General features: G+C 47.2%; 2 protein-coding genes across 5 annotated transcripts in view; both read left to right on the top strand.

The window, feature by feature from the left end:
• The first annotated feature begins 1,389 nt into the window (after positions 1-1,389).
• On the top strand, positions 1,390-7,135 carry Chrng (cholinergic receptor nicotinic gamma subunit). Its single transcript, XM_051153663.1, has 12 exons — positions 1,390-1,444; positions 1,616-1,755; positions 1,980-2,024; positions 2,146-2,255; positions 2,871-3,026; positions 3,750-3,847; positions 4,580-4,780; positions 4,978-5,092; positions 5,329-5,443; positions 6,127-6,334; positions 6,505-6,638; positions 6,934-7,135. Exons 1-12 carry the CDS (start codon positions 1,390-1,392, stop codon positions 7,105-7,107), a joined length of 1,551 nt encoding a protein of 516 aa, XP_051009620.1. The 3' UTR covers positions 7,108-7,135.
• Positions 7,136-9,550: 2,415 nt separating this feature from the next.
• The window catches only part of Eif4e2 (eukaryotic translation initiation factor 4E family member 2), a 30,620-nt gene continuing 13,627 nt past the window's right edge, over positions 9,551-26,543 (top strand). For 3 of the 4 annotated variants that reach the window (XM_051154259.1, XM_051154260.1, XM_051154257.1), the window contains exons 1-6: positions 9,551-9,687; positions 15,660-15,774; positions 18,710-18,844; positions 23,794-23,898; positions 25,325-25,477; positions 25,567-25,703. In XM_051154259.1, the coding sequence (XP_051010216.1) occupies positions 9,668-9,687; positions 15,660-15,774; positions 18,710-18,844; positions 23,794-23,898; positions 25,325-25,477; positions 25,567-25,703 (665 nt within the window). In that variant the 5' untranslated portion in view covers positions 9,551-9,667. Of the gene's footprint in view, positions 9,688-9,923; positions 10,164-15,659; positions 15,775-18,709; positions 18,845-23,793; positions 23,899-25,324; positions 25,478-25,566; positions 25,704-26,543 lie in introns of those variants that run through there. The other variant, XM_051154258.1, reaches the window with a different exon arrangement.

The raw sequence follows: 26,543 nt of genomic DNA on the forward strand, positions 1-26,543 counted from the left end.
CGTGCCCCCACCCATAGAGTTCTCGTGGGATGTGAAGGACTTGAGGCCCTTCTGGGGGCCAGATTCTGAGCCTGACTTCCTGTTTCTAAAACACACTACAACACCACAGACATCTGCTAGGGCTGGGGCTATATTTCCCTAGGCATTCAGAGGTGTCCAGTACCCTACCCTGCCTGGGACAGCTGCCCATGTGGTAGCACTTAGGGGCCACACAGGCTGAGCAGACTGCTTGGAATAGCTGGCCACATGACAGGTGGCCCAAGTATTGACAGAGCCAGCAGCAAGTCTCGGTTCCCAGATCAGTCTCAACCCTGCCCTTTGATGGTGACAAGCCTATAAGTAGATGGGGCTCACTCCCCTGGCCTCCCTTCCCCTGTTGTTCTCCTCCTCTGGCTCTGGGGGACACATCCTGAAGTCTAGCCTGTCTGCCTCAGTGGACTATGAGTCCTCCTAAGCAACTGGGCACATCCCTAGGTCTCCCCAACCCTACACAGGACCTACAGCTATCTGTCTGATAATTTTATGAACGGCAGCCCCACTGACAAGCTACTATACACAGCTGGCCCGATCACAAGCACCGCCCCCAATTCCATATCCTTCTCAGCGCCCTCCTAAAGCTTACTAGGTCTGTGTCCCCTGTCTCAGGCCACAGGAAAAGCTGCCATGGTCCAGGGATAGTCAATGCCATAGACTTTCAATACACTTGCAGCCTTCTTCAACCTGTGGCCTGTAGGTCACATGCCTCCCAAGATGAAGCCCTACCCACTTGCAAATGAAAACCGGAAATGACACTATCAACAGTTAGACACCCTGTAGGTGCTTGCTTCCTGTGCCTTGGTCCACTAGAGTGACCACAGAGGTACCAGGCTGTATGGGAAAGGCTTGAGGTAGTGAGTCAAAGTCACGGAGAGCCTCAGGTACAAAACACACACACACACACACACACACACACACACACACACACACACACACACACAAGACAGAATGAAAGTGCCTCATCAATCACCACCGTCCTCAGCACCACCTCTGTGCCATACCCATCTGTCCTTGGGTATTTGCTGAGTCTCCTAGCTGGAAAAACAGGTGTAGGTCTGAAGCGACTAAGTTTGAGAGTGGGCTGTCTCTGTTGAGACAGTTTTGAAAGTGTTTCATCTTCAATGGGTCCTTCATTCCATGGCTGGCCCAGGTAATCTGAGCCCAGCATTGTGCACATCCTGGGAACAGCTGACAATGCTGTGGTCAGACAGCTGGTGGGGCCGGCTAGAGCTGGCAGGGATGGCTAGGATGGGAATGTAGGCTGACATATGACACTCCAGCCCACCCCCCTCACACCACCCCAGGACCTGCAAATCTACTGTCTCACCCATCACCGGGCAGAACTGAGGCACCATGCATGGGGGCCAGGGATCTCGGCTGCTCCTGCAGCTGCTAGCTATCTGCCTGGGTGAGGCACTAGGGATTTGAGACCTAGGGTGGGGAGCCATAGAAGGGACAGATCGGGAGTGCAAGGCTACAGTGGGTGAGGGATCTGGGAGCTATCTGTGCTCTCCCTAGCCCCAGCCCTACTGAGTCTCCACTTTGTCCCTCTGTGCCTCCCACGCTCTGTCTGTTGTAGGGGCCCGGAGCCGCAACCAAGAGGAGCGCCTGCTTGCTGACCTGATGCGAAACTACGACCCCCATCTGCGGCCCGCCGAGCGAGACTCAGACGTGGTCAACGTCAGCCTGAAGCTTACCCTGACCAACCTCATCTCCCTGGTGGGGAAATGTTGGGCATCATCAGGCCCCTAGACTTATTGGGGGGAGATGGAATCTAACTCTAGCACTCAGAACAGCAGAGGGCCTACAGTGGGGAGGACAGGGCTCGCAAAATCCTTGTGGCTATGAGGTGGGAGGCTGAGAGCTTCGTGGGTCCAGCTGTGTCTGGTGGAGACATTGGTACCTCTGGAGGGAAGACTAACTCCCGTCTGTACCCATGCCAGAACGAGCGAGAGGAGGCCCTCACGACTAATGTCTGGATAGAGATGGTAAGCCGCCACCTGCTTTATCTCCCTTCTTATTGCGGCTGCCCCTCGCTGCTACCCCTTGGGCCCTCTCTGCTGGCCCTGTGTAGCTCAGGGCAGAAAGGAACTGCCTCTTCATGAACAGCAATGGTGCGACTATCGCCTGCGCTGGGACCCGCAAGACTATGAAGGCCTGTGGATACTGAGGGTGCCGTCCACTATGGTCTGGCGGCCTGATATCGTGCTGGAGAACAAGTGAGGAGGGGGTTTGGGTAGGAAATGAAGGATGCCAGGGTCCAGCAGGACGAGGAAAGTTAGAGAAAGAACAGGAGAGCAGGGTACTGCAGGGTGCCAGGCTGAGGGTGGGACCCAAGTACAGACACTAGCCTAGGACCACTAGACTTGAGTCTAGTCCTCCTGGCCTCCTGTAATATGTTAGCCCCCTGGGCGCGGGTGGGAGTGGGGGTGGGGGGAGTTTCCCATCCCTGTAACCTGGAGTCAATTTTAACAGCTAAAGAAATGATTAGAAATCATCAGGTCAGACACAAAAAAAATGGTTCATTCAGAGTCGGGCACTCCATGAGAGCTTAATAGTGTTAGCTATTTTTGCCATAATTGTAGTTATTTATATGAAGAAAGAGAAGCAGAGATTATGAGGTGGTTGTGGGGGCACTGTCTCCCCCAGACTTCTGTACTCATCTCAGGTCTGGAGTGGAAATGCCCTGGAGGTTGTTTGGGGTGAGAGTAGACGCTGGCTAATCAGGAGTGTGGTAGCACTCAGATTACATCCACGCAAAGCAGATAGACAGTTTGGGGCTGTGGTACCTCTGCCTCCAGCTCTGTGCTCTGTACTCTGCCCTCTGCACACAGTGTGGACGGTGTCTTCGAGGTGGCCCTCTACTGCAACGTGCTTGTGTCCCCCAACGGTTGTATCTACTGGCTGCCACCTGCCATCTTCCGTTCCTCCTGCTCTGTCTCTGTCACCTACTTCCCCTTCGACTGGCAGAACTGCTCACTCGTCTTCCAGTGAGACTACTGATGGAGTGGGGGGAGCTTCAGGGAGCCAGTGGCTTGGGGTGGGGGGGGGGGGGGGAGAGCTGGATAGAGGCGGGAGACCAGCATTGGAGGCACCTCAAGGCCGAGTGGCCTGGATCCATCACCTGTACCTATTTTGATGGCGACACCTGAACGTGTCCTCCTGCTAAGTCCTCTCACCCATCCTCCGTCATTGCTCCAGCTTTCTGTGTCCCAAGGGGAGACACGATGTCTAGAGTATGTGGGTAAGAACACAGAGGCATGCCTGCATACACATAGAACTGTACACAGGCAGGCTCTCCTAGAAAAGAAAAGCCTGGCCTAAGCCAGCATGTGACCCGAGCCACATCTGACACCTCTGGGTCGCGGTTTATTCATCCATAAGCAGTGACGGGAGGTCTTGGGAGGAGCTGGCAGGACCCCAAGTGTCCTCTTATGATAGGCTTGTCTTTCTGCCCTATGGTCTTTGGTGGCAGTAGGAGAGACAGGGTGGCCCTGAAGCCTTTGGCCAGGCAGTAGCACTGAGGCCCCAAAGAGCCTGTGTTCCCCATGCCCTGCATGCTACCACCTACCAAGGCTTGATGGAAGACTCAGAGCATCACACTGTGTATGTCAAAGCCCAATGCCCACAGCTGCCTCAGACCACTGTGTCTGTGACCTCATGAGCAGGTCTCCCTGGCTTCACTTTAGCCTCTTTCCACTCCTGACCCACAGGTCCCAGACTTACAGCACCAGTGAGATCAACTTGCAGCTGAGCCAGGAAGATGGGCAAGCCATTGAGTGGATCTTCATTGACCCGGAGGCTTTCACAGGTAACCCCAGCTGGGAGCCCCTGCCAGATCAGGGCCATGCTCTCCCATACACTCCAATATGAAAACCATGGTGGATTATAGTATATGGTTTCCAAAAGATCCCGACGGAAATCCGGGCATGGTGGCCCACATATGTGATCCTAGCCCTCCAGAGGATTGAAAGTTTGAGGCTAGCTTGGGCTACACAGTAAGACGGTCTTTAAAGAGAAAGGCAGGAGGGCTAGGGAGATGGCTCCATGGGATAAAGCACTTACTGCACATATATGAAGACCACAATTCAGGTCCCCAGAACTCACATAAACACTGGTTAGGAATGGCAGCCTACCTGTAACTCCAGCATAAGGCAGGCAGAAGCAAGAGAGTCCCAGTGACAGACCCTGCCTCAGTATAAAAGGTGAAGAGTGACCGAAGAAGACACACAACATCTGGCTTCCATGTCTATACACACACGCATCTACACATACACATGCACCCCACACATGTGAATCTATAGACACATACATGTGCACACATATATGCACTCATATATCACAAAAAAAGAATCCAGGGAAGTTCTGACTTTTCCTACAATATTTACTCTAATTTGGGCATGGAGATCACTAGTCAGTCTCCCATTCCACCTGTGTCTCTGCATACTGGTGCTCACCCCCTTAATAAAGCACATGCTGCCCCTGTGACTTGGTTGTTCAGGCCATTCATTTCCTCAGGTCACATCCCCTGTGCTCACCACAGAGAATGGAGAATGGGCCATCCGGCATCGACCGGCCAAAATGCTACTGGACTCTGTAGCACCAGCAGAGGAAGCGGGCCATCAAAAGGTGGTGTTCTACCTGCTCATCCAGCGCAAGCCCCTCTTCTATGTCATCAACATCATCGCCCCCTGTGTGCTCATTTCCTCTGTCGCCATCCTCATCTACTTCCTTCCTGCCAAGGGTACCTGGGCCTGGGGAAGGGCAGCAGCACAGAGGCCCATGGGAGGCCAGGGCAGGCCTTGCTCATGGCCCAAGGTGGCACCACAATCCTAGGGCAAGGACAATGGGCTTCCTGTAGGGTAAGGGGGTTCCTCAGGGTGCGTGTGTGTGTGTATATGTGGTGGGGGCCTGTTCTGAGGGCATCTTGGTCATGGGCAGCGGGCGGCCAGAAATGCACAGTGGCCATCAACGTGCTCCTCGCCCAGACTGTCTTCCTTTTCCTCGTGGCCAAGAAGGTGCCTGAGACCTCCCAGGCTGTGCCGCTCATCAGCAAGTAAGGCTGGTCCTCACACCTGTTTCCCACCCCCCATCGTCTTTACTGGGGATGGAGCCCATGGCCTTGCTAAGCAAAGTTTCTGCCAGTGGGCTATATCCCCAGCACACCCCTTCCACTCCTGGGGCTTTTAATATGACCTTCCACCAGGGAACCTAAGGGAAGTAGGGTGGGTGGCACCTGGGTCTGAGGTGTTTAAGGGACATTCAGCCTCCTGCCTGCCTGACCCTGGACAGGTACCTGACCTTCCTCATGGTGGTGACCATCCTCATCGTCGTGAACTCTGTGGTCGTGCTCAACGTGTCCTTGAGATCCCCCCACACACACTCCATGGCCCGGGGGGTCCGCAAGGCAAGACACTTCCCTGCCCACTCAGGCATTCCATCTATCCTTCCCAATAACGTGACCCCTCCACATCTCTGTCCCCATCCCCAAATTCAGCAGCACACCTATGACACACGTATCTTCAGGCCTAAGGCTGCCAAATGAAAATATCAGTGCCCAGAGAATGTTACATGTACTAACTTATTTAAAGCCCCATAAACGGGCATTGGTGTGCATTGACTCCATTTAAGAGAGAGAGAGAGAGAGAGAGAGAGAGAGAGAGAGAGAGAGAGAGAGAGAGAGAGAGAGAGAGAACAAAGAGGTTAAGCAGCTTACCCAATGTTACCCAGTTCCCAGAAAGCAGAGAGAGGATTCTGTCCCAGCTGTCTGTGTGCTCTGCAGTCCGCCTGCAGCAGGCTGCTGAGAATGCTGTTACAAATGTAGATTCCCTAGGTATATGCCAGGTAGTCTAGGCTATTCTAGCAGGGAGCAGAGGGTTAAAGTCCATTTGTTTGAAATAAGTGCTTTGGTGATTCTGAAGGTCACAAAAAGCTTGGGGCCCCAGGTTCTGTGTCCAGAAAAAAAGTAGTCAACCTGTACCAGGACCCAGTTCTGCCCCTAAGGCATTGCCTTCATGCCCATCTCCTGCTTGTATTCCCAAGCATGGTCTGGCTGCCCAAGCAAGCCCTACCAGAGCCACGCCTTTACAGGTATTCCTGAGGCTCCTGCCCCAGCTGTTACGGATGCATGTGCGCCCACTGGCCCCTGTCCAGGATGCCCGGCTGCCGCTCCAGAATGGCTCCTCCTCCTGGCCCATCATGAAGGGGGAGGAAGGGGGGCCCTGTCTGCCCCGAAGCGAATTCCTCTTTAGGCAGAGGCAGCGCAACGGATTGGTGCAGGCAGTATTGGAGAAACTAGGTGAGGCCCAAGGAGTGTCAGTGGAACAATCCTGACCAGTGACTGCAGCTGGAGCTGGGCACAGCAGATAAGTGCTGGGCAACTGTTCAAGTTGGAGAGAGGGGGCTGGGTCTCTGGAAAGAAGCCACACCCCTGGCTACTCTTTTCCACTGACTCTGTTTCCCCATCAGAGAATGGTCCAGAACTGAGGCAGAGCCAGGAGTTCTGTGGCAGCCTGAAGCAAGCTTCCCCAGCCATTCAAGCCTGTGTGGAAGCCTGTAACCTCATGGCCCGGGCCAGACAGCAGCAGAGTCACTTTGATAGTGTAAGCAGGGCAGGATGGGAGAGGACCCAAGTGTAATGTGAGAACAGGATGAATGGGGTGCTCGGTTTAGGTTCATGGATGGAAAAAAGCAGAGCTGGGAAGCAGAAGGTGGAGGGACCACCAGGACAGAAGCCATGAAAGAAGACTGGCTGGTACCTAGACAGAGGGGGAAAGACTGAAGAATAGAGAATGGAGGCCGGCTAGGGACCCAACAGTGAAAGCAGGAGCCAGGCTAGCAGCTGCCCCTGTCACCCCCCCCCCCCCCCGCCACTGTACAATCTGTTGTTGCCCTCAGGGGAATGAGGAGTGGTTCCTGGTGGGCCGAGTACTGGACCGCGTCTGTTTCCTAGCCATGCTCTCACTCTTCATCTGTGGCACCGCTGGCATCTTCCTCATGGCCCACTACAATCGTGTGCCTGACCTGCCATTCCCTGGAGACCCCCGCCCCTACCTGCCTTTGCCAGACTGAGCCAACCAATCACTCCTGTGTCCTGCTGTTGATGGAGATGTATTTGGGAGTGCTCCTTGGAAAGTACCCAAACATTCCTGGGAGGAGACAAGGGAAATAAAGAGACAAAGAGGGAGTTCTGGAGTGGTTGGTGATGGGTGTGGTCGTGCATGACTTTGGGACCGACATTCCTGTGGCAATGGCTGACACCAGTCTTCCACTTCCTGTGTTCCTCTCACTTCAGCAGAACACCACTGATAAGCCACTTTGAAGCCCCAAGAACTCTGCTTTTCATGCTGCCATTGGCTGGGGAAGGTCTTACCCTTTGAGGCCTGAGAATTCCCTCCTGCCTTTTTGTAAGATTTATTTTTATTCTTTTTAGCTAGATATATGTATGTATTGGGAGTGGGTTGTGTGCACACAGATGAGGGTACCTGTTGGAGGCCAGCAGAGGGCATCAGAAGCCTAGAGTTGCTGTTATAGGTGCTAGAGAGCAGCAGAGGGTGGGTGCTGGGAACTGAACTCTTGTCCTCTACACAAGCATCAAGTGCTGTTAACCACTGAGCTATTTCTCCAACTATCATCTTCTGTCTTGTGATCTTTCTCTAAAAGGTTGGTAAGAGATGTGGACTCTCTTAAAAGAAGAGAACCAGAGCTGGGTGTGGTGGAGCCCACCTTTAGTCTTAGCACTAGGAAGGCAGAGACAAGACAATCTCTGTGAGTTTGAGGCCAGCTAGAATGAGAGAGAGAGAGAGAGAGAGAGAGAGAGAGAGAGAGAGAGAGAGAGAGAGAAAAGAAGAAGAAGAAGAGGAGGAGGAGGAGGAGGAGGAGGAGGAGGAGGAGGAGAAGGGGTGGGGTGTAGAGATAGCTCAGTGGTTAAGGACCCTGGATATCTTTTTTTCAAGGGATCTGAGTTGGATTTCCAGCACCCACATGGCAGCTTACCTCCAGCTGTAACTCCACTTCCAGGTGATCTAACTCTCTTTTGTGGCTTCTGCAATACACTCATGTAGATAGTGTAGATATGAGCACAGGCAGAAAACTCATATACATAAAATGAAAATAAACCTTAAAAACAAGGTGTACTCGGGGCTACAGAGATGGCTTGATGGATAGGAGCACTTGCGGCTCTTCCAGATTCAAGTCCCAGCACCCACATGGCAGCTCACACTAACTGTAACTTCAGTGCCAGGGGATCTGACACCCTCACACAGACATAAATGCAAGCAAAACACCAGTGTACATGTAAATAATAAATAATTTTAAATATTAAAAAAAGAGCTGTGGGCATGGTAGAACATGCCTTTAATCCAAGCACTTGAGAGGCAGAGGCAGGTGGACTGCTTTGAGTTCAAGGCCAGCCTGGTCTACAAAACTAGTCCAGGCCAGGCAAATCCTGTCTCAAAAAACCAACCAACCAACAACCAAACAAACAAAACAAAAAACCAAAAAATTTCTTGAGTGTTATCTTTTTGTCCATTGTTAGAAAGTCTTCACATTATGGACAGGCAAGGGTCACTATTCACCTGACCCATGTTTCACTTGAGCAAGCTGGGATCCAGGATAAGAACTCCCTAGAACACTCCTTTAGGGTCCCACCTCTGACCCAATCTCAGACACTGTAAGAAAGATTCCTAGCCCTGCAAGTGCACTTTTCTTTCCCTCTCTTGTCAAAAGCAGAGTATTTGAAGGGCTAAGACCAAAGGGAGAGCTCCCCCAGCTTCCCGTGGTAGTGTATCAGGAAATAGGATGGCCCTGGGGAGAAAAACATGGCCTTGCTGAGTGACCCGGGGGCCACTATGGCCCAGTCCAGGGTGACTGTTTCCTTACCTATAAACACAGGCACGAACATCAGTTCCTACCTCTCCTTACTGTTGATGCAAAACACATTTTTAACGATGGAACATGTTCAGGAAATTGTGCAGCTGGTGGCTTTGGATTTATGACACCAACCAGGGAATTTATTTACTCCTGTGTATGTGATATGTTTTGTACAATTCTTAGGAATGTGGGGGCAAAGACTTTAGTTGAGGAGGCAATTTGGTGAGACCATCTCAGTTCTCAGTAAATGCCTTTTGTCTCCCTGGTTCGTCACCACCCACCCCACCCCCTGCTTCAACCAAGGCAGGGAGGGTCTAATGTATCCCAGGCTGCCCTTGAACTATGTTGGTCAGGCTGGTCTGGATCTTACTGCCTCCACTTTCCAAGAGTAAGGATTACAAATTTGTTTGGACTTTCTCGTCCTTTCAATACACCAACAGCAAAGGATCGGCTCTCGGAGATGACCACTTGGTACCATTTACTAAGGGTTACTGTGCCTGACATTTCTCCTGGAAGCCACTGTGAGGTTAAAGCAGATGGCCGGCTGCATAAACAGCGAGCCATGACGCCACAAGGTGGCCGTGAGGGACTAGACCCAGACCGTTCAGGTCGCCCGTCTGGGAAAACGGCCCGGCGTAGGGCCGGCGCGCCGACGTTCCGCTGAGCGCCTAGCCAACCGGAAGTAGCCGGGCCTTTGGCGACAGGACCGAGCAGAGCGGAAGTCACTCCGTGAGGCAGTGGCGACAGCGGCGGCGAGAGGATGAACAACAAGTTCGACGCGTGAGTGGCGCGTGGCCGCCCCCGGGGCCCCTTCCCCCAACCGTCCCCCGGGACCGCTCCCGCCGGGGCCGGGCGCGCACTCAGACGAGCCGCTCGCTCCCGGGCCGCTGTGGCCCGAGCGTCCCTGCGCCCGCGGGCCCGACGGGGCCGGGAGAGCGCGGCCGAGGTCTCCGGGACCCCTGAGCCTCTGGACCCCGGCGCGGCGCGGGCCAGGGGAGGGGAGGCCGCGCCGCCCGGAAGGAGATTTTCGGACGCCCCGCCCTGGTGGGTGCGGGCTGCCGGCGGCGTGGAGGGGCGGGACCTCGGCGCTTCGGGTGTTTCCGCAGCATTGCTGCCTTCCCTCTGAACGCGGCTTCCCTCCCGCACTCGCTCTGCGTCCTGGGAAGGTCACCTCTCCCTTCTGAACCTCGGTTTTGTCTTCTGCAAGCGGGGACGGTAACAGAGCCCGTGTCGTAGAGTTGGGCAGCTGCGATGAGGTAATGGGGCAGCCGCGATGAGTACTGTGGCCTCTCGAGTACGGGATGCTTTTCATCTGAGATTCTTCCTGCTTCCTTTCCCTACCCGTTCCTGTCTTCCAACTCTTAGTGGCTGCCCACTCCTGCCTTCTTTCCAAGTATCCACTCTCATCCCTTACTCCAGCAGCGACAGTTGGGAAGTGCAGAGAAATAAAAGTGGGGTTTTTGGGGGGGGAGGGGCACTCCCCTCTTAACGATTATATCTTTGCATTTAAAAATAATTTTCGTTTCATTTAACAGCACTTAAGTTAGCATGTCACAAGAATTGTATATTCCGATAGATTATAGTACTCCTTCCTTTCCTTTCTTTATAGTCTTCTCATTGAAAGACCTACAGTTTTAATTTTAAGCTCACCAGCTGTTTGGCAGTACCAAAGTTCTCCAGTCAGAGCTATTGCTCTTAAGCTCTCTAATGGTTAGAACTGGGCTGGGAGAACCAGTCCACACTCTACAGTGCCTCGAGGCACTGTGTAAAATGCTGAGACCGGGGGCTACGGAGATGGCCCAGAGGTTAAGAGCACTATCTGTCCTTCCAAAGGTCCTGAGTTCAATTCCCAGCAACCACATGGTGGCTCACAACCATCTACAATGAGATCTGGTGCCCTCTTCTGGAAGGCAGGCACACATGCAAGCAGAATGTGTATAAATAATAAATAAAAAAAATAAGTAATAAAAATGCTGAGACCGAAGTGTGGAGGTAAAGTGCAACCACTGATAGATGGCAACGCTGCGGTTTTTCAATACAGCAAGTTCTACAGTGCGTCCTCGGGAAGTACCAGAATTGAGATTCCAGCAGCCAGGGCAGCTTTTGGGGTTTTTCATGGTGGCCGAGTGAGCTCTAGTTCTTGAGACAAGCTGATGTCTTCTTCGTCTTGCTGCTTTGCTGAGCCCAGCAGGATAGGGACCCTCTTGATCTCCCACCATAAGCCCTGCAGTACCTAGCTCCCACCCTGCAGCCCTTCCACCCTTTCTCTCCTTATTTGAACAAATCAAACTGCATCCCAAGAAGATAGTTTTAAGTCATCTGTCTTGAGTAAGGATAGTCATATTGGCCTTGAGATACCATGGCCAAGGCAGCTCTTAAGGCACACATATTCTTCAGCAAGCCCCCCCCCCCCAATCTTTGTAATCCCTTCAAACAGTTCCACTCCCTAGTCATAAAACATTCAAATTATGAGCCTGTGGGGGCAGTCTCATTCTGATCACCACAGGCATCTCTGTGGATTTTTTAAAAACTATTTTAGATTAGCATAGAAGGTAACAGGTTCCATTGTGACACCTTCGTATTTATGAAGTTTGTCCCCCGTTGTATTCCCCCACAGGACCTGTCCTCTGGCTGATGTCCTTTCTTCTAGTTGCTCCCACTTCTGCGTTCCTGTTATGTGTATATTGCCCTCTTTTCCCACTGTCATCTTCATAATAACTCTGCAAAAGAGATCTCTTTTTTGTTTGGTTGATTTCTTGAGACAGGGTTTCTCTGTGTAGCCTTGACTGTCCTGGACTCACTTTGTAGACCAGGCTGGCCTTGAACTCACAGTGATGCACCTGCCTCTGCCTCCCAAGTGCTGGGATTAAAGACGTGTGTGCAAAAGAGATCTTACAGTTAAGGAAAATGAGGCGTTCCACAGCTAAACAACTACTGCAAGATAGCCTAAAAGGCCAGCTCAGGTGTGCTCTTCAGCTTTGTTCATGAGTTTCTTTATCAACATTTTGCCTGGTGGTTTTAATTACTTGTGACTATTAGCTGTTGTAAGGAGTAGGGTCTTTTAACACCTGCCTTCTAACTTTGTAGGGGGAAAAAAAACTCGCTTTTATTTTAAATTAGCAATTAAAAGATAATACCTTTGTCCCTAGTTTTAGGTTGGTCACATGAAAACTCTGCAGTTTGTAGTATTGTTCCATATTTGCCATCTGCACTCTTTATCACGTCTCCCCGAAATTTCCCAGAATCATTCTCAAAGTTCAGCCTCCAGTGAGTGCAGTAGTGTGATCTGATGGACACAGATGAAAAAGGAGCTCTAACCTCCTTTAATATGTGGACTCTGCTTCTGTGAGTGTAATCAGAGCTGGTAATAGCTTTAAAGGGTGGTCATGAGACTCACCAAGCGGCTAGGTCTCATTGCCTTTTGTGTTACTAACACGTGGAACCTAAGATGCCCTCTCAAAAACTGCAGCCCCAACTATGGTAAACTTGGTTTTCAGGTCCTAGGTTTTTGGAGGCCAGGCTTCATGTAGTCCCTGTTTTATATGGGTCCCTTTCTATCATTAGCTTTTGGCCTATATTTAAAGTGTTTCTAAACTATCTTAATTTAGTATCATTTTGGTTTTTGAGATCTGTTCATTAAACATGTTTATTTTATGTTTGTGCCTGGTGCTTGAGCTACAGTGGAGAATTAGGTCAATTTTCTACCTGCAAAGAATTAGCTTATCTCAGAAAGTGTTGGGAAGTACCTGGACAGAAGCTTGGAGAGCTGACCCATGTCACTTAGTCTCGACGTGAATTGAGCAGCTTGAGTCATAGAGTGCTCCTGCTTCAGTGTTGACTGTATCTCGGTCACATCTAGCTTCCAGCTGGGAAGAGCAGCTTCTGAAAAACACATTATAAACCCCTTGTCTTAGGTGCAGGTACAGAGAGCAGTGTCTTCAAGAAGTAAAAGCAAGCCAGGTGCGGTGGCCTTAATCCCAGCACTAGAGGCAGAGGCAGGTGGATCTCTTTGAGTTCCAGGACAGCCAGGGCTTCATAGAGAAACCCTTTCTCATAAGGCCAGAAAGAGAGGGAGGGGGAGAGAGGGAGGATGGGTGTTGTCGTTTAGTAAACTCCGTGCTTCCTATGAAGGAGGTGCTGGGTTCCATTACCAAAGCCACCAAAACTAAAGCAAAGGCCAGATCATAAAGACACAAAATGAAGTCCAGTAAGATTCATATTTGCTGGCTTAGAAAGGGGTCCAAGATGGCCTCTGAATGATAATAACATTGTTTTTTTTTTTTTCTCTGCCTTAATTCTTTTTTCTTTTTATTTCCTAGTAGTGACTAAAAGAAAACCACTAGAAAAGAAGGAACACAACATTTTTGTTGGGGCAAAAATGAGAGAGCCTAGATGACTGTCCTTCTTGAACCTCAGAGGCTGTCGTAAGGACTAGGGCATGTGTCCCCACAGCATGTCCTATACACAGGGAAGTTGTCTGGGGCTAAAGCAGTAGAAAAATCCATGAGATGTTCTTGATCAGAAGATGAAAACTAGCCTTAACAGTATACGAAATCTAGATGTTCGTATTATTCAGAGCAGAAGGGAGGTTTGGTTTAACCTATATTGGGAGAGATTAGGGACTGTTTCCAAGAGACAGTCCTGAAGAGCCGTAAACCAGGAGTGGAGGCGTGACCACATGCTGAAAATGGTAGAGTAGGCAGAGATTGGGGAACTGTACTTTGGTGGGCATGGCAGGAGTAGAGGCTTGTCAGGAATGGGCTTTTGCACCAAGTTGAGGCTTTGTATATTGTATCTCCTCAGTTCTTTGGGGACAGGCACTCTGGTAACCAGTGAGATGCTTGCTAAACATTGGTAATTTTTAATCCATGGAGTTTATGTTCAAGACAGGCTCATTTTGAAAAGGAAACTGAACAATCCAAGTTTAATCAAGGGGAAGTGAGTTTTATGAGCCCTGGTGATGCCTCTGATACACCAGGCAGATGGCTGCATCCCCACACCTCCTCTTCACTTGCTGTGCTCATCAGTCCCTTCTCTTTCTCTTTCTCCTCCTCTGGACTGTCTGCCCCTTCTTTCCTGAGTCTTGATTCTTTCATGGACTCTAAAGCTGTTCCAGCTTCCAAATCCTTGGTCTTTGTTTTCCTGGTTGAAATCACTGTGGAGAGAGGAATCTGTATTTTGAACAAGGGTCTGAGGCATAGGTTATTAGGCTGCCTGGACGCTCTTTGTTCCTGTGCCTTATCTAGTTGGGTCTTGACCAGGGTGGGGATGGGGAATGGTCACCTGAGTATCTCCTGCAATATGGCTGCCACATAGGCAAAGCAGGCATCCCAAGACATGACGAGCTTAATCATCCTAATATTTATAGGTGCATTTTATGTGTTAGGCATTAAAGATCTGTAGACAAACAAACACCCCCACAACTTTCTAAATGCAAAACACTGTATACCTTAGTTCTGTGTCTATATAGGATAATGTCTGAGTTACAACTGAGGTGCTTTCAGCACCTGTCTTGAAAATGCCTGACTCTATTCTAAACACACTGTCATAGAAACCAAAAGATGATTCTGGGGAAAACCTGTGGGTGAATGGTCTAATTCTAGAGTGAATGCCATTCTCCCCTCCCCTTCCCCCTTTTAAAGTATGTGTATAGGGGGTCAGAAGACAACTTAGCTGGAGTAAGTTCTCATGTATGTATGTAGGGTCCAGGGATTGAACTCAGGTCTGCAGGCTTGGCCCCCAGCACCTTTATCCACTGAGCCACCTTAGCAGATTGAGCAAATGGCACACTTTGTGTACTAAAGTGTTTGTTTTTGTCTGCATCTGGTATGTTTTAGGTTTCACATTTGACTCTGCTTATTAGACACCACATCCCTTTTATTTTTCCTTTTCATTTAACCTTTAGTTAGTGTCGTTTTGTTTTGGGTGCCAGTGATACTGAGATGATGTATGATATTGCTCTGAAGAAGCCCTCTGTCTCTGTCTTGAAGAAAAATCAGAAATGGCACCTTGGGCTGGAGGCCCAGTGGAAGGCCAGTGGGAAGAGTTGCTAGGGAGGAGAAGAGTATGGCACTGGACAAGACCCAACCTCTAAAGTCTTCTGTAGAGCACTTTGTGCTGTATTTTACTCTAGAGCATAGAGGTTTACAGTTGAGAGTCTTTTTTTTTTTTTTTTTTTTTTAAGTTTTTCGAGACAGGGTTTCTCTGTGTAGCCTTGGCTATCCTGGACTCACTTTGTAGACCAGGCTGGCCTCGAACTCACAATGATCCTGCTTCTGCCTCCTGAGTGCTGGGATTACAGGCATGTGCCACCACGCCCAGCTAACGGTTGAGGGTTTTAAGGATGCAGGTTAAATAATGGATTCTCATTTAGAAAGTGGAAAGGGGAGATTTGTGTCAGACCCATTTATAGATTGACCTAAGGTATAGCTGGAGGACAGCTAGAAGAGAGGTGGGGAGTAGAGGGCATAACTGGCTTGTTTTTGACAACAAAAGCTACCCTTTAAAGCTGCTTTTTTATGCTGCTGTTGGGAAACTGAGAGCCTGCTGGAATTCACAGGTTAGATGATTTAATAGTTTTTATTTAATTCTCTTGGTTTGATTTCCCTTTTGCCTTTCTCACAGATACATCTCATTGGCCTGTGATTTGGGTGACTTTGGGCTAGTTACATGGTAGTTCTAAGACTTTGTGGTTTTGTTAGGTACAAGAATACTTTTGTTATGGAATGACATTATTTTGCTTTCCCATGTAGCTTAAAAGATGATGACAGTGGAGACCATGATCAGAATGAAGAAAACAGCACACAGAAAGATGGTGAGAAGGAAAAAACGGAACGGGACAAGAGCCAGAGCAGTGGCAAGAGGAAGGTATGTTTTCGGTTATAATACAGGTGTAGTTGCTTTTGCATGTGAGCCTTGGTTAACTCATGGAGTCTGTTTATCTGAAGATAGCAGATCAGCTTGACTGCAAGCACTCTTTTGGAATCTCTTGATTTGCTCTAAAAACAAGGTTATGGGGCGGCTAGTGAGATGCCTTCCCTCCATGTGCTCTTGTGCACACATGAACACATATATACAAAAAGATTGTGGGACTAGGAGTATCACTCTATGGGAGGGTGTAGAGGAATGTTAATTCAAATAATGGCTGTTCTGGCAAGAGATCACATCCAAAGAGCTTCTAGGTCTATGTGATACAGCTGGCAAGAGACCATATCCAAAGATCTAGGTCTGTGTGATCCGGCTGGAATACAAACATGCCTTTAATCCAGGAGTCAGAGGCAGACAGATTTGAGTTCAAGGCCAGCCTGGTTTAGAACAAGTGTTAGGTAAAGAAAAGCTTAGATCCAGGCGTAGTGGTACATTGCCTTTAATACCAAACAAAGGTAAAGTTAGTTTGTAGAAGGAAGCACCCATGTTTGAGTGGCAGAAAAAGTGACAAATCAGAGAAGATTTGACAGAATAGGATACACCCAACTATCACAAGAAGAAAAAGGAAGGGAAGATACTTAAGAGACAGTTTTACAGAGAGAGGAGGCAGTTTTTACCAGGACAGTAATAGATGGATGCAGAGAGAGAGAACTCAGGTGAAGACAAGCAGACAGAAAATGCGAAGAAGACAGAAGATTAGAGCAGATTAGAGCTGAGTTAGTTTGAGGCCAAGCAGAACAATTCTGGGCCGAGAGAGAAACCAGATTAAATAAGTCAGCTGGGAGAAGAGTTTGGGCCAGAACAGCTGAGTTGAACCAGCCAGCCCAGAGCTCAGAAAAACAAATAAGAATGAGCTTATTAAGCAGTAAGTCTCAGAGGCCAAAAACATTTTAGGCCTAGATTAGATTGTACAGAGGCTAGAAGCTTCCAGGACTAGGCCTAGGTTAGCAGAAGGGCAATTAGCCTCCCAGACAACAATTGAGCCAGGAGAATAAAAGTTACTTTTACAGGAGGATATAAGGCTTTGGGTTCAATCCCCAGCACTAAAAACGAAGTGAAATGTGTGGAGATGGTAAGAAAGAGGACATGGGTCACTGGGTGTAGCCAAAGCCTGGTGGATGCATGTTGGAAATGTCACAATGAAATCCTTAGTGTGCATCTGTAATTACAAGATTTAAAAACTGGTAGAATGACTAGATTTATTTTGGAAATTAGAACTTCCTCTTGTGAAGTCTTAGGGTGCTGCCTTGCTTTACAGTATCCTCGTGTGAGATGGAGGAGTCAGGGTTCTCAACTGGGACTTGCTTTAAAGGCTACTCAGTAACTCACATCATATACATCACTGTTTTAGACTTCTCAGTCAACAGTAATACACATTGAAAGTGGCTTCAGATAGAATTTACGGAATGGAAGATAAATGAATCAAGTTTTTTTCAGCATTATAGCACTATTTATCTGATAATCCCAAATACTTGCCAAACATAAGCATTTTCTGCTAGGTTGTTAAGAAGTCACAAAGGTGTCAGGAGATGATAATCCCAGCACTTGGGAGGCAGGCAGGCAGATCTCTGAGTTTGAGGCCAACTTGGTTTACAGAGTAAATTCCAGGACAGCTAGGACTACACAGAGAAAACCTGTCTCCAAAAAAGGAAGGAAGGAAGGAAAAGTCACAAAGGCGAGGAAGCAGTGAATAAAGACCTGTGTTCACTGAGCATGCACTCTGTTAGGCAGTGCCCAAGCACTTCATGCTGCTAGTTCAGCTGTTCTTAACAGTGACCCATTGAGGTGGCTATTGTTAATTCCTCCGTCTTGCAGACAGGGAGCTGAGGCACAAGCAGGTTAAGCAATTTGCCAGTCTTTAGTAATGAATGTTGAGGGGTAGTACTTGGAGTGAACATAGGTTGAGATAATAAATGCCAATGCTTTTATTTTTTATAGACTTGCTTTGTAGTCTAGGATGGCCTCAAACTCACAGTGATTCACCTGCCTCTGCCGCCTGAGTGCTGGGATTAAAGGCACGCGCCACCACGCCTGGCTTGCCAGTGGTTTTATAAGAAAGGCAGAAAGTTGTGTTATAGCAGCTTAGAATCATCTAACCACTAAATGCACTGTATAATCAGGCTCCAGAACATTGCAAGTAATTGAAATGATGGTATTATTTTCAGTTGTGGAGGTGGTAAGAAACTACACTTTAAAAAAACAAACAAACCACTGTTTGCTTGTTTAGCCCTGACTAGCCAGGAACTCAGTCTGTCAACCAGTGTGTTCTCAAACTCACAGATCTGCCTGCCTCTGCCTCCCAGTCCTGAAATTAAAGATTTGTGCCACCACATCTAGTAGCAGTGGCACTATAAAATGTTTATTAGGGATCAAAGAAATGGCCCATTAGACACAAGCCTGATGATATGAATTCAATCCTTGGGTCCCACAGTAAGAAAGGAAGAACTAATCCTGAAAGTTGTCCTCTGATCTCCACACATACACCATGACATACATGCTCCCACACTCTGTCTTTCATACACATACATGATAATAATAATCACAATTTAAAACAAAACAAAACAAGGCGCTAAAGAGGTGACTTAGTGATTAAAAGCACTTGCTTTTCTTACAGGGGACCAGAGTTTTGGTCTCAGCATTTATGCCAGCTAGCTAACAAGCCCTCTTCTGGCCTCTGAAAGCACCCACACACATACATGCACATGTACACGTGTACACACACACACACACACACACACACACACACACACACACACGGGCAGGGGAGGGCGGGTAACAAAAATTAATCTAAAATAAAAGAACAATAGAATAAAATGTTTGCATTCTCAGCATTGTGACACGTGCCATGCATTAACTTGCCTTCTGTATTCGCCAGGCTGTTGTCCCTGGACCAGCAGAGCATCCCCTGCAGTACAACTACACCTTTTGGTACTCTAGAAGAACCCCCGGCCGTCCCACCAGCTCACAGAGCTACGAGCAGAACATCAAGCAGATTGGCACCTTTGCCTCTGTGAGTACTTAGTTGTTTGAAATATTCCTTGGTATGGAACTCCTACCTGCATTTCTGCCGCAGTTTATCTACCTTCCTAATAACCTGTTAAACATTCTGGTTTCCTTACTTGGCTAAGGTGTGTTCCCAAGGTCATGTTTGTTCTATTCTTAGGTTCGTTGTTAGCTGTCCATAGGTAACATGTAGGTAATATAAGTGTGGGAATGGCAGCTTTGATCAGAATGGCAGAATACAGAGTTTTGATTTGAGGGTTTTGTTTTTTTTTATTTCAGCAGATACTTATTCAGTCTTCATATACAAAGTGTCATAAGAGGGACAATGTTTGTTATATATCATATCTGTCCTCATGAAATTGGATTCTGAGGGGCTGGAGAGATGGCACCGCAGTTAAGAGCACTGTCTGCTTTTCCAGAGGTCCTGAGTTCGATTCCCAGCAACCACAGGGTGGCTCACAACCATCTCCTGGGATCTGATGCCTTCTTCTGGCATGCCAGGTGTACATTCAAACAGAGCACTCATATACATTGAATAAATAAATAATCTTTTAAAAAGAAAAAGAAATTGGATTCTGATAAAATTGTTTCTGTGGATGGCATCAGTACAGAGTGCTCAGGCTCCTTCTCACCCAGCCCACCCTCACCTCCCTCCTGGCTCTTTACTACATGTCTATATTTGGAGACCCTGACTACAACTTAACACCAGTGCTCTTTTGTTCAACAAAGGCTTTCCTATACCCTGTATGCTCTGTGTTCAGTCTCTGTGCAGAATCAGTTTTCTAAGAGCAGGTCTTGCTGGGTAGCCCCAGGCTGGTTGAGATCTTGCCACAGTCCTGTCTTAAGTATTGGGATTACAGATGTGATCTACCACACCCAGCTTATCCATTGGTTTCTAGCACAGAAACCATCAGTCTGTTGTGTGGGAATGTTAGACTAATTTCCAGCTACAGTGGCAGCCGCTGTTAGGAACAACTGGTTAAACATTAGGATCAGAGAAGGAACTGGAAAAGACATTAAATTATTCTCTTATATAGAATATAGAAAAAGAATTGTGAGTTTGGAGGTTGGAGAGATGGTTCAGAGCTTAAGGGCACTAACTGCTCCTCCAAAATTCCTGAGCTCAATTCCCAGCAACCACATGGTGGCTCACAACCATCTATAATGTGATCTGATGCCCTCTTCTTCCCTTTTAGTATTAAGTTTGTCATCAGCACCCTCAGCACTCCCTGGACAAATGATAAAGCCTAAAGCCTGCTTCATAAATCACAGCACTAAGAAGTGGCTTGTGGGGGGCTGGAGAGATGGCTCAGAGGTTAAGAGCACTGATTGCTCTTCCAAAGGTCATGAGTTCAATTCCCAGCAACCACATGGCGGTTCATAACCATTTAATGAGATCTGGTGCCCTCTTCTGGCCTGCTGGCTCACATGCAGGCAGAATACTGTATACGCAATAAATAAAAAGGAAGGGTCTGTGACACTAAATTCCTTCTAAGAAGTAATGATAACATGAAACCGTTTTCAAACCCAAAGCAGTAGTTTTAGTGTTTGTTTTTTTTTTTTTTTTTCCTTTTTTCTTTTCTTATATTTGGTTTTTTGAGACAAGGTTTCTCTTTGTAGCCTTGGCCATCCTGGACTCACTTTATAGACCAGTCTGGCCTCGAACTCACAGTGATCTGCCTGTCTCTGCCTCCCAAATGCTGGGATTAAAGGTGTGCGCCACCACACTCAGCCAAATAGAACATTCTTATACATAAAAAAAGAAATAAATCTTAAAAATAAAATAACATTAAGGAGTTAGAGAAGCTGGGCTACACAGAGAAATCCTATCTCAAAACACAAAACAAAAGAAAGGGGGACATGGATTTGAGAAATATCTCATTTGTTAAAAGCAAAAGCACATACTGCTCTTCCTGAGGACCTGAGTTCAATTCCCAGCACCCACATCAAGCAGCTGTAACCCCAGCTCCAGAGGCATCTCGCACCTCTGGACTCTGTGGGCACACATGTGCATACTAATAAAAAAGCACTAATTTTTGAAAGATGTCTTTTTTTTTTTAAGGTTTATCTCATTTTAAGTTATGTGTATGTATCTGTGTGTATTTGTGCACATATGCACATGCCCACAAGGCCAGAAGGTATCCGATTCCTGGGGGCTGGTGTTACAGGAAGTTGTGGGCTACCTGACCTGGGTGCTGGAAACTGCAAGAGCAGTATTCTAGTGCTAGGAATGTGGCTTATGGCTGTGATTTCCCAGGAAGCTGAGGCAAAAGAATCCCAAGTTCCAAGCCAGGCTGAGGTCTAGCAAGACCCTGTCTCAAAACAGACAGTATCGCCATGTGTGCTGCCCTGGCTCTGTACTGCATGACTCCTGGAGGCTCTTCCTCGAGTGTATGGTGAGGAAAGAAGCTGCAATGGCTCCTACAGGTCTTCTCTGCACCTCTTCTCTGAGCCAGTCAAAAGTATTTTTGGCTTAAAGTAGAACTTTTGAAAAGACATCTTTTGGGGCCGGAAAGATGACTCAATGGTTAAAAGCATTTCCTATGCTTCCAGACAACTGGAGTTTTGAGTCCCAGCATCCATAACCACTTGTAGCTCCAGCTCTAGGGAATCCAATGTCCTCTGGGCTCTGGGGGTACCCACAAGCATGTGTGAATATATATATACATACACATAAACAAAAGTGAAAAATAAACCTGTAGGCCAGATGTAGTGGCAGAAGCAGGAAGAGCTTGGTGAGTTAAAGGCCAGCCTGGTCTACATAGTGACTTTTAGGCCAGCATAGTAAGACTCTGTCTCTAAAAAGGGAGGGGAGAAAAGGGAAAGAAACTTTTTTTCTTTGAGATTGGATTTCTCTGTGTAGTCTTGGTTAGCCTGCAACTCACTCTGTAGACCAGAATGGCCTTGAACACAAGAGATCCGCCTGCCCCTGCCTCCCAAGTCCTGGGATTAAAGGCGTGCAGCACCACCACCTGGCTAAGAAAAGAAACCTTTAACAACAAAATAGAAGGCTACACAGTAAAACTTGTCTCAAAAAACAAACAAACAAACAAACAAACAAAGTGTTCTATTTGCATGTACACATGCAGGCCAGAAAAGGACACCAGATCTCATTATAGACGGTTGTGAGCTACCATGTAGTTGCTGAGAATTGAACTCAGGACCTTTCGAAGAGCAGACAGAGCTCTTAACTGCTGAGCCACCTCTCTAGCTCCCTTAACACTCTTTCTTATGTTGTTTATTTTATCTCTCTCTTGGCTTAGGTACAGATTTGTATATTTTGCCTCTAAGATCTGAAGAGATTGAACCATCAAACTGATTCTTGCCTAAAGAATTGATATACTTTGTCCCCACCACACCCCTCCATCCTAATACACAGTGAGCCTTGGTACTCATGAACTTACATAGTTTTTTCAGTTGTTAGGATAGATAAAAGTTTAGATTACTGCTCACTGTTATCTTCCAAATTATCATATGTACAGATAGACCCAGCAGTTGCAGAGATGAGGTGTCCATTAGAATCCTATAGGTGGCATTAGTTCTGACTTTGAAATGTGAAATATTCTGTCAGGGAGGCAGCTGGAGAGAACAACTATTTCATGTCATAGGAGGTCGGTTTCTTTTGTTATGTAGATTTAACAGGGCCTGAATATCTGCCAGCAGCTGTTTCCTGCTATGCAGTCTTGTTGAGTGTGGTGTGGAGAGTTACGGGTAGTTACTCTCCATGTCTTTACATCCTAAAGTGCCTCCCTATTGCTAGTTCCTACCCTGTCTTCTGTAGATCACAGGAGTGTGTGTGTGTGTGTGTGTGTGTGTGTGTGTGTGTGTGTGTCTGCTAAGTGTCTACAGAGGGTAGAAGTGGACATTAGATTCTCTGATGCTGTAGTTACAGGCTCTTGTGAACCATTCCGTGTGAGTGCTGGGAACTGAACTCAGATCCTCTGGGAGGAAGAACAATGACTTCTCTTAACCCCTGAGCCATCTAGGTTTCCAGCTCCTGGGGTTTTGTTGTTTATTTGTTTTTGAGGCAGGTCTCATTATGTAGCTCTGTCTGAGTGATCCCCATTCCCTAGGGAGAATACTGAAATTACAAGTGTATAAACACATTTGAAAGAAAAATATAAATCTAGCTTTCTTCAGAAATTTAAGGCAAATTAGGAGGAAACATATTTCCAGATGAGAGGAGCGGTAGAAACATTAGTCATAGGCCAGCCTGGACTATAGTGTGAGACTCTGTCTAAACAAAAAGAAAAATCTTACTAGGTTTGGCTCTACAAGTATATGCAAGTGAGGCCTTGTGGTGCCTCATATACCTCAAGACAGAAGGTTCTCGGTTGTGCAAAGAGTTACTGCATGGTGAGAGGAGGAACATGTGAGTGTGGCTGGATTTACCTCCTCAAAGCTGTTGAAGGCAGCCAGCAGTTTTCACCAATTTTTTTTTAAGATTTTATTTTGATTTTATCTGTATTAGTGTTTAGCTAAATACATATATGTGTACCACATGTGTACAGTGCCCAAAGAAATTTGAAGAGGGTATTAGAGCTCCTGGGTCTGTGAATCAGAAATGGTTATGAGCTGCCATATGAGTGCTAGGAAGAGAATCTGGGTTCTCCGGAAGGTCAACCAGAGTGCTTGTGCCTGAGCCAGCTCTCTGGCCCCAGAGTGTCTCCTTTTATTGAAAGTGTTGTGTGCTGTCTATTTTGTTTTACTTTCCCCCCATTTGATTAGTCTATATTAGCCAGGTATAGAAGTACATGCTTATGATCCTAGCACTTGGGAGGTGGAGGCAGGAGGTAGTTCTAATATGCTCTTCTTTCTACCCTGCTCTACATAATGAGTTCCCCAAAGAAGACAGATGAGGCCCAGTGTCTCTTGTGTTTCTCTTCTCAGTAACACAGCTTGTGCGCATCCAAAGAAAAGATAAAATTCATGGACTCTTGGCTCTTCTTTCTGCAGGTGGAACAGTTCTGGAAGTTTTACAGCCATATGGTACGTCCTGGGGACCTGACAGGCCACAGTGACTTTCATCTCTTCAAAGAAGGAATTAAACCTATGTGGGAGGTAAGGACTAATGCTTCTAGCTACTTTTGTGAGCAGATTTTGTTGTTAAGCCCTGACAAAGTTAAAAGAGTTTTGGAGTTTTATCTCAAAGCCATAACATTATTTGATGTCTTGGGAACCTGCACCTCTAGGAAAGACATTGATGCAGTTGCATGTGTTCATTGGTTCTGACTGCAGAGCGGCTTTAAAGATGGTGCTGTCTTAGTTAGCTACTGTTGTATTGCAGTAAGAGACACCATGACCAAGGCAACTGTTATAAGAGAAAGCATTTAATTGGGGCTTGCTTACAGTTTTAGAGGTTTAGTCCATTATCGTCATGGTAGGGAGCATCATGACATATAGGCAGGCACTGGAACAGTAGCTGAATATCCTGGTCCATAAGCAGAGAAAGAGACTCTGGCCTTGGCATGTGCTTTAACAGCTCGAAACCCACCCACAATGGCACACTTCCTCTCACAAGGCCACACTCTTAATCTTTCTAATTATTTCAAATAGTGCCACTCCCTGGAGACTATTAATTCAAATATCTGAGCCTATGGGGGTTACTCTTATTCAAACCATCATCGGTACTGTCATTCAAATGGTATAATTATAGCAGTAAACATTTTTTTAAATGTCCTTATTCCCATAGAACTCATGTCTGTGTGTACATGTATATGTAATGAATTTGCTTAGTACCTAGAGGATTAAAGTATAAGAAAAAAACCTTCATAGTAACAAGAGACCCAGAAGTGAGCTCTGTGATCTCTTTGCAGAGCTGTTACTTGACTGTGCTTGTGCAGCACTTCTACTCCATGGCCAGAGCATTTTTTTTTTTTTTTTCTAAGAAAAAAAGTTGTAGAAAATGTGAAAAATCTTCCCTTCCCTGTAGACATGTTCCTCCTGGGGCCCTTAGCATTCTTCACCTGCTTCACAAGTTAAATGTTTCCCTCAAGACCGGTTTATTTGGTTCCTCTGAGGTTTCTAGCCATATGCTCTCTCGCCGTCCTGTGTGCACGGTTACAGTAGTACTCAGTAGACTATAACTATAATTGATTTGTCTGTCTCTACTACATTGTGTCTGAGTTATGATCTGAGCTTCTGGCTTTTGTACTTGGTACTTAGGGATAGTCAGCTTTTAGCAAATGGTGATTTTGATCTGTGTTTGAAATGTGACATTTCACTTTGATTTGTAAGATAGTTCTGATAAAAGTGGATTCTTTTTAAAAGATTTATTAACCTGTTTTAAAAATTAATTAGGTCAAGGATGCCTGTCTTTTTTTTTTTTTTTTTTTTTTCTCCTTGCTTTTCTTTTGTTCCCTATTTTTTATCTCCTTTGAACTGGAAAATGACCATACTTCCCTGGTCTTCCAAGGTATTCCTTGGGTATTCAAAGATGACACTGTGGACCAGTATTTTAACCTTGATGCTTTCCATCTTTCTATAGGACGATGCTAATAAAAATGGTGGCAAGTGGATCATTCGACTTCGGAAGGGCTTAGCTTCCCGCTGCTGGGAGAATCTCATCCTGGCCATGCTGGGGGAGCAATTCATGGTTGGGGAGGAGATCTGTGGGGCTGTGGTCTCTGTCCGCTTTCAGGTGAGTCAGCCTGGGCCAGTGTTCTTGTGTTGCCGCTGCTCTCATTGTTGCTTCTGGTTGGTTTGATAAGTCATCTGTTCCTCCCTTAGGAGGACATTATTTCTATATGGAATAAGACCGCCAGCGACCAAGCAACCACAGCCCGAATCCGGGATACTCTTCGGCGCGTGCTTAACCTACCTCCCAACACCATTATGGAATACAAAACCCACACCGACAGCATCAAGTACGTGTTGGGAGGGGTGGGGGGTACAGGTCCCTGAGCTTAGCAGAAGTAGCTCCATAGTTGGGCCCAGATGCATGTGGTCATACTTGACACTGACTTGTGAAGTAGGGACACACCAGCCCCCTCCAGGGCTTTGGCCACTTGTTGAAGTTCTTGTTCGTGAGGCTCCAAGGGCCTACTGTGAGGTGCTGTGGAGCAGAGAGCCCTTCTGCAGGAACCCAGTTTCCCTGCCTGGGCTGGCTTCACTTCTGTAGGCTGTCTTGTCTTTCTTAACACTAACCACTATTTTAAAACAAAAGCCAAAGCTCTTTCAGAGGTTTTTCATGGCTGCTTTTAAAGACAATTTCATTGAACAATAAAATCCTCTTCCCCACCCACCCTGACCCCACCTCTGCATGTCTGTTTAACCTGTCAGCTTTAGTCTGTTTTCTTTGTCTTGGGAGATTGACTTCTTATCAGCAGTGGTGACTCCACTTTCTATGTATAGAACTGAAGTCTAGAGGAACTACGCAGGTTGTGAGAGGAGAAGGGAGGGGACAGGAGAAAGAAGCTTGTATCCTACTGTCCACATTGAGAATAACTGATGAGGGCTTGCTCCTTCAGGGACAGTGACAGCTGAGCTCAGGTCATTATGACTAGGTGTGGGAAGAGCTTCCAGGCTGTCTCAAAGTTGTAAGGAAAGCCAGCCAGCCAGGAGTCAGGTCTCTTTATTGTCTCCTGTGGCCCTGAGTTAGTATGTATGTGCCTTTGGGAAGTCTCTACAACTCTGCATCAGTTTCTCCAGCTATAAGATGGGAGTACAGGAGTAAACAGTGTGGTTGTGGTAACTTTGTAACTGAA

The sequence above is a fragment of the Acomys russatus genome, chromosome 12 (assembly GCF_903995435.1).
Source record: "Acomys russatus chromosome 12, mAcoRus1.1, whole genome shotgun sequence".
NCBI classification, from domain to species: domain Eukaryota; kingdom Metazoa; phylum Chordata; class Mammalia; order Rodentia; family Muridae; genus Acomys; species Acomys russatus.

What these genes read in the sequence shown, in the direction of transcription:
- Chrng (XM_051153663.1), top strand. Translation starts at nt 1,390, where the DNA reads ATGCATGGGGGCCAGGGATCTCGGCTGCTCCTGCAGCTGCTAGCTATC. An exon ending in TGACCAACCTCATCTCCCTG is followed by an intron (nt 1,756 to 1,979) that starts GTGGGGAAATGT and finishes TACCCATGCCAG; the next exon opens with AACGAGCGAGAGGAGGCCCT. An exon ending in CTACTTCCTTCCTGCCAAGG is followed by an intron (nt 4,781 to 4,977) that starts GTACCTGGGCCT and finishes GGTCATGGGCAG; the next exon opens with CGGGCGGCCAGAAATGCACA.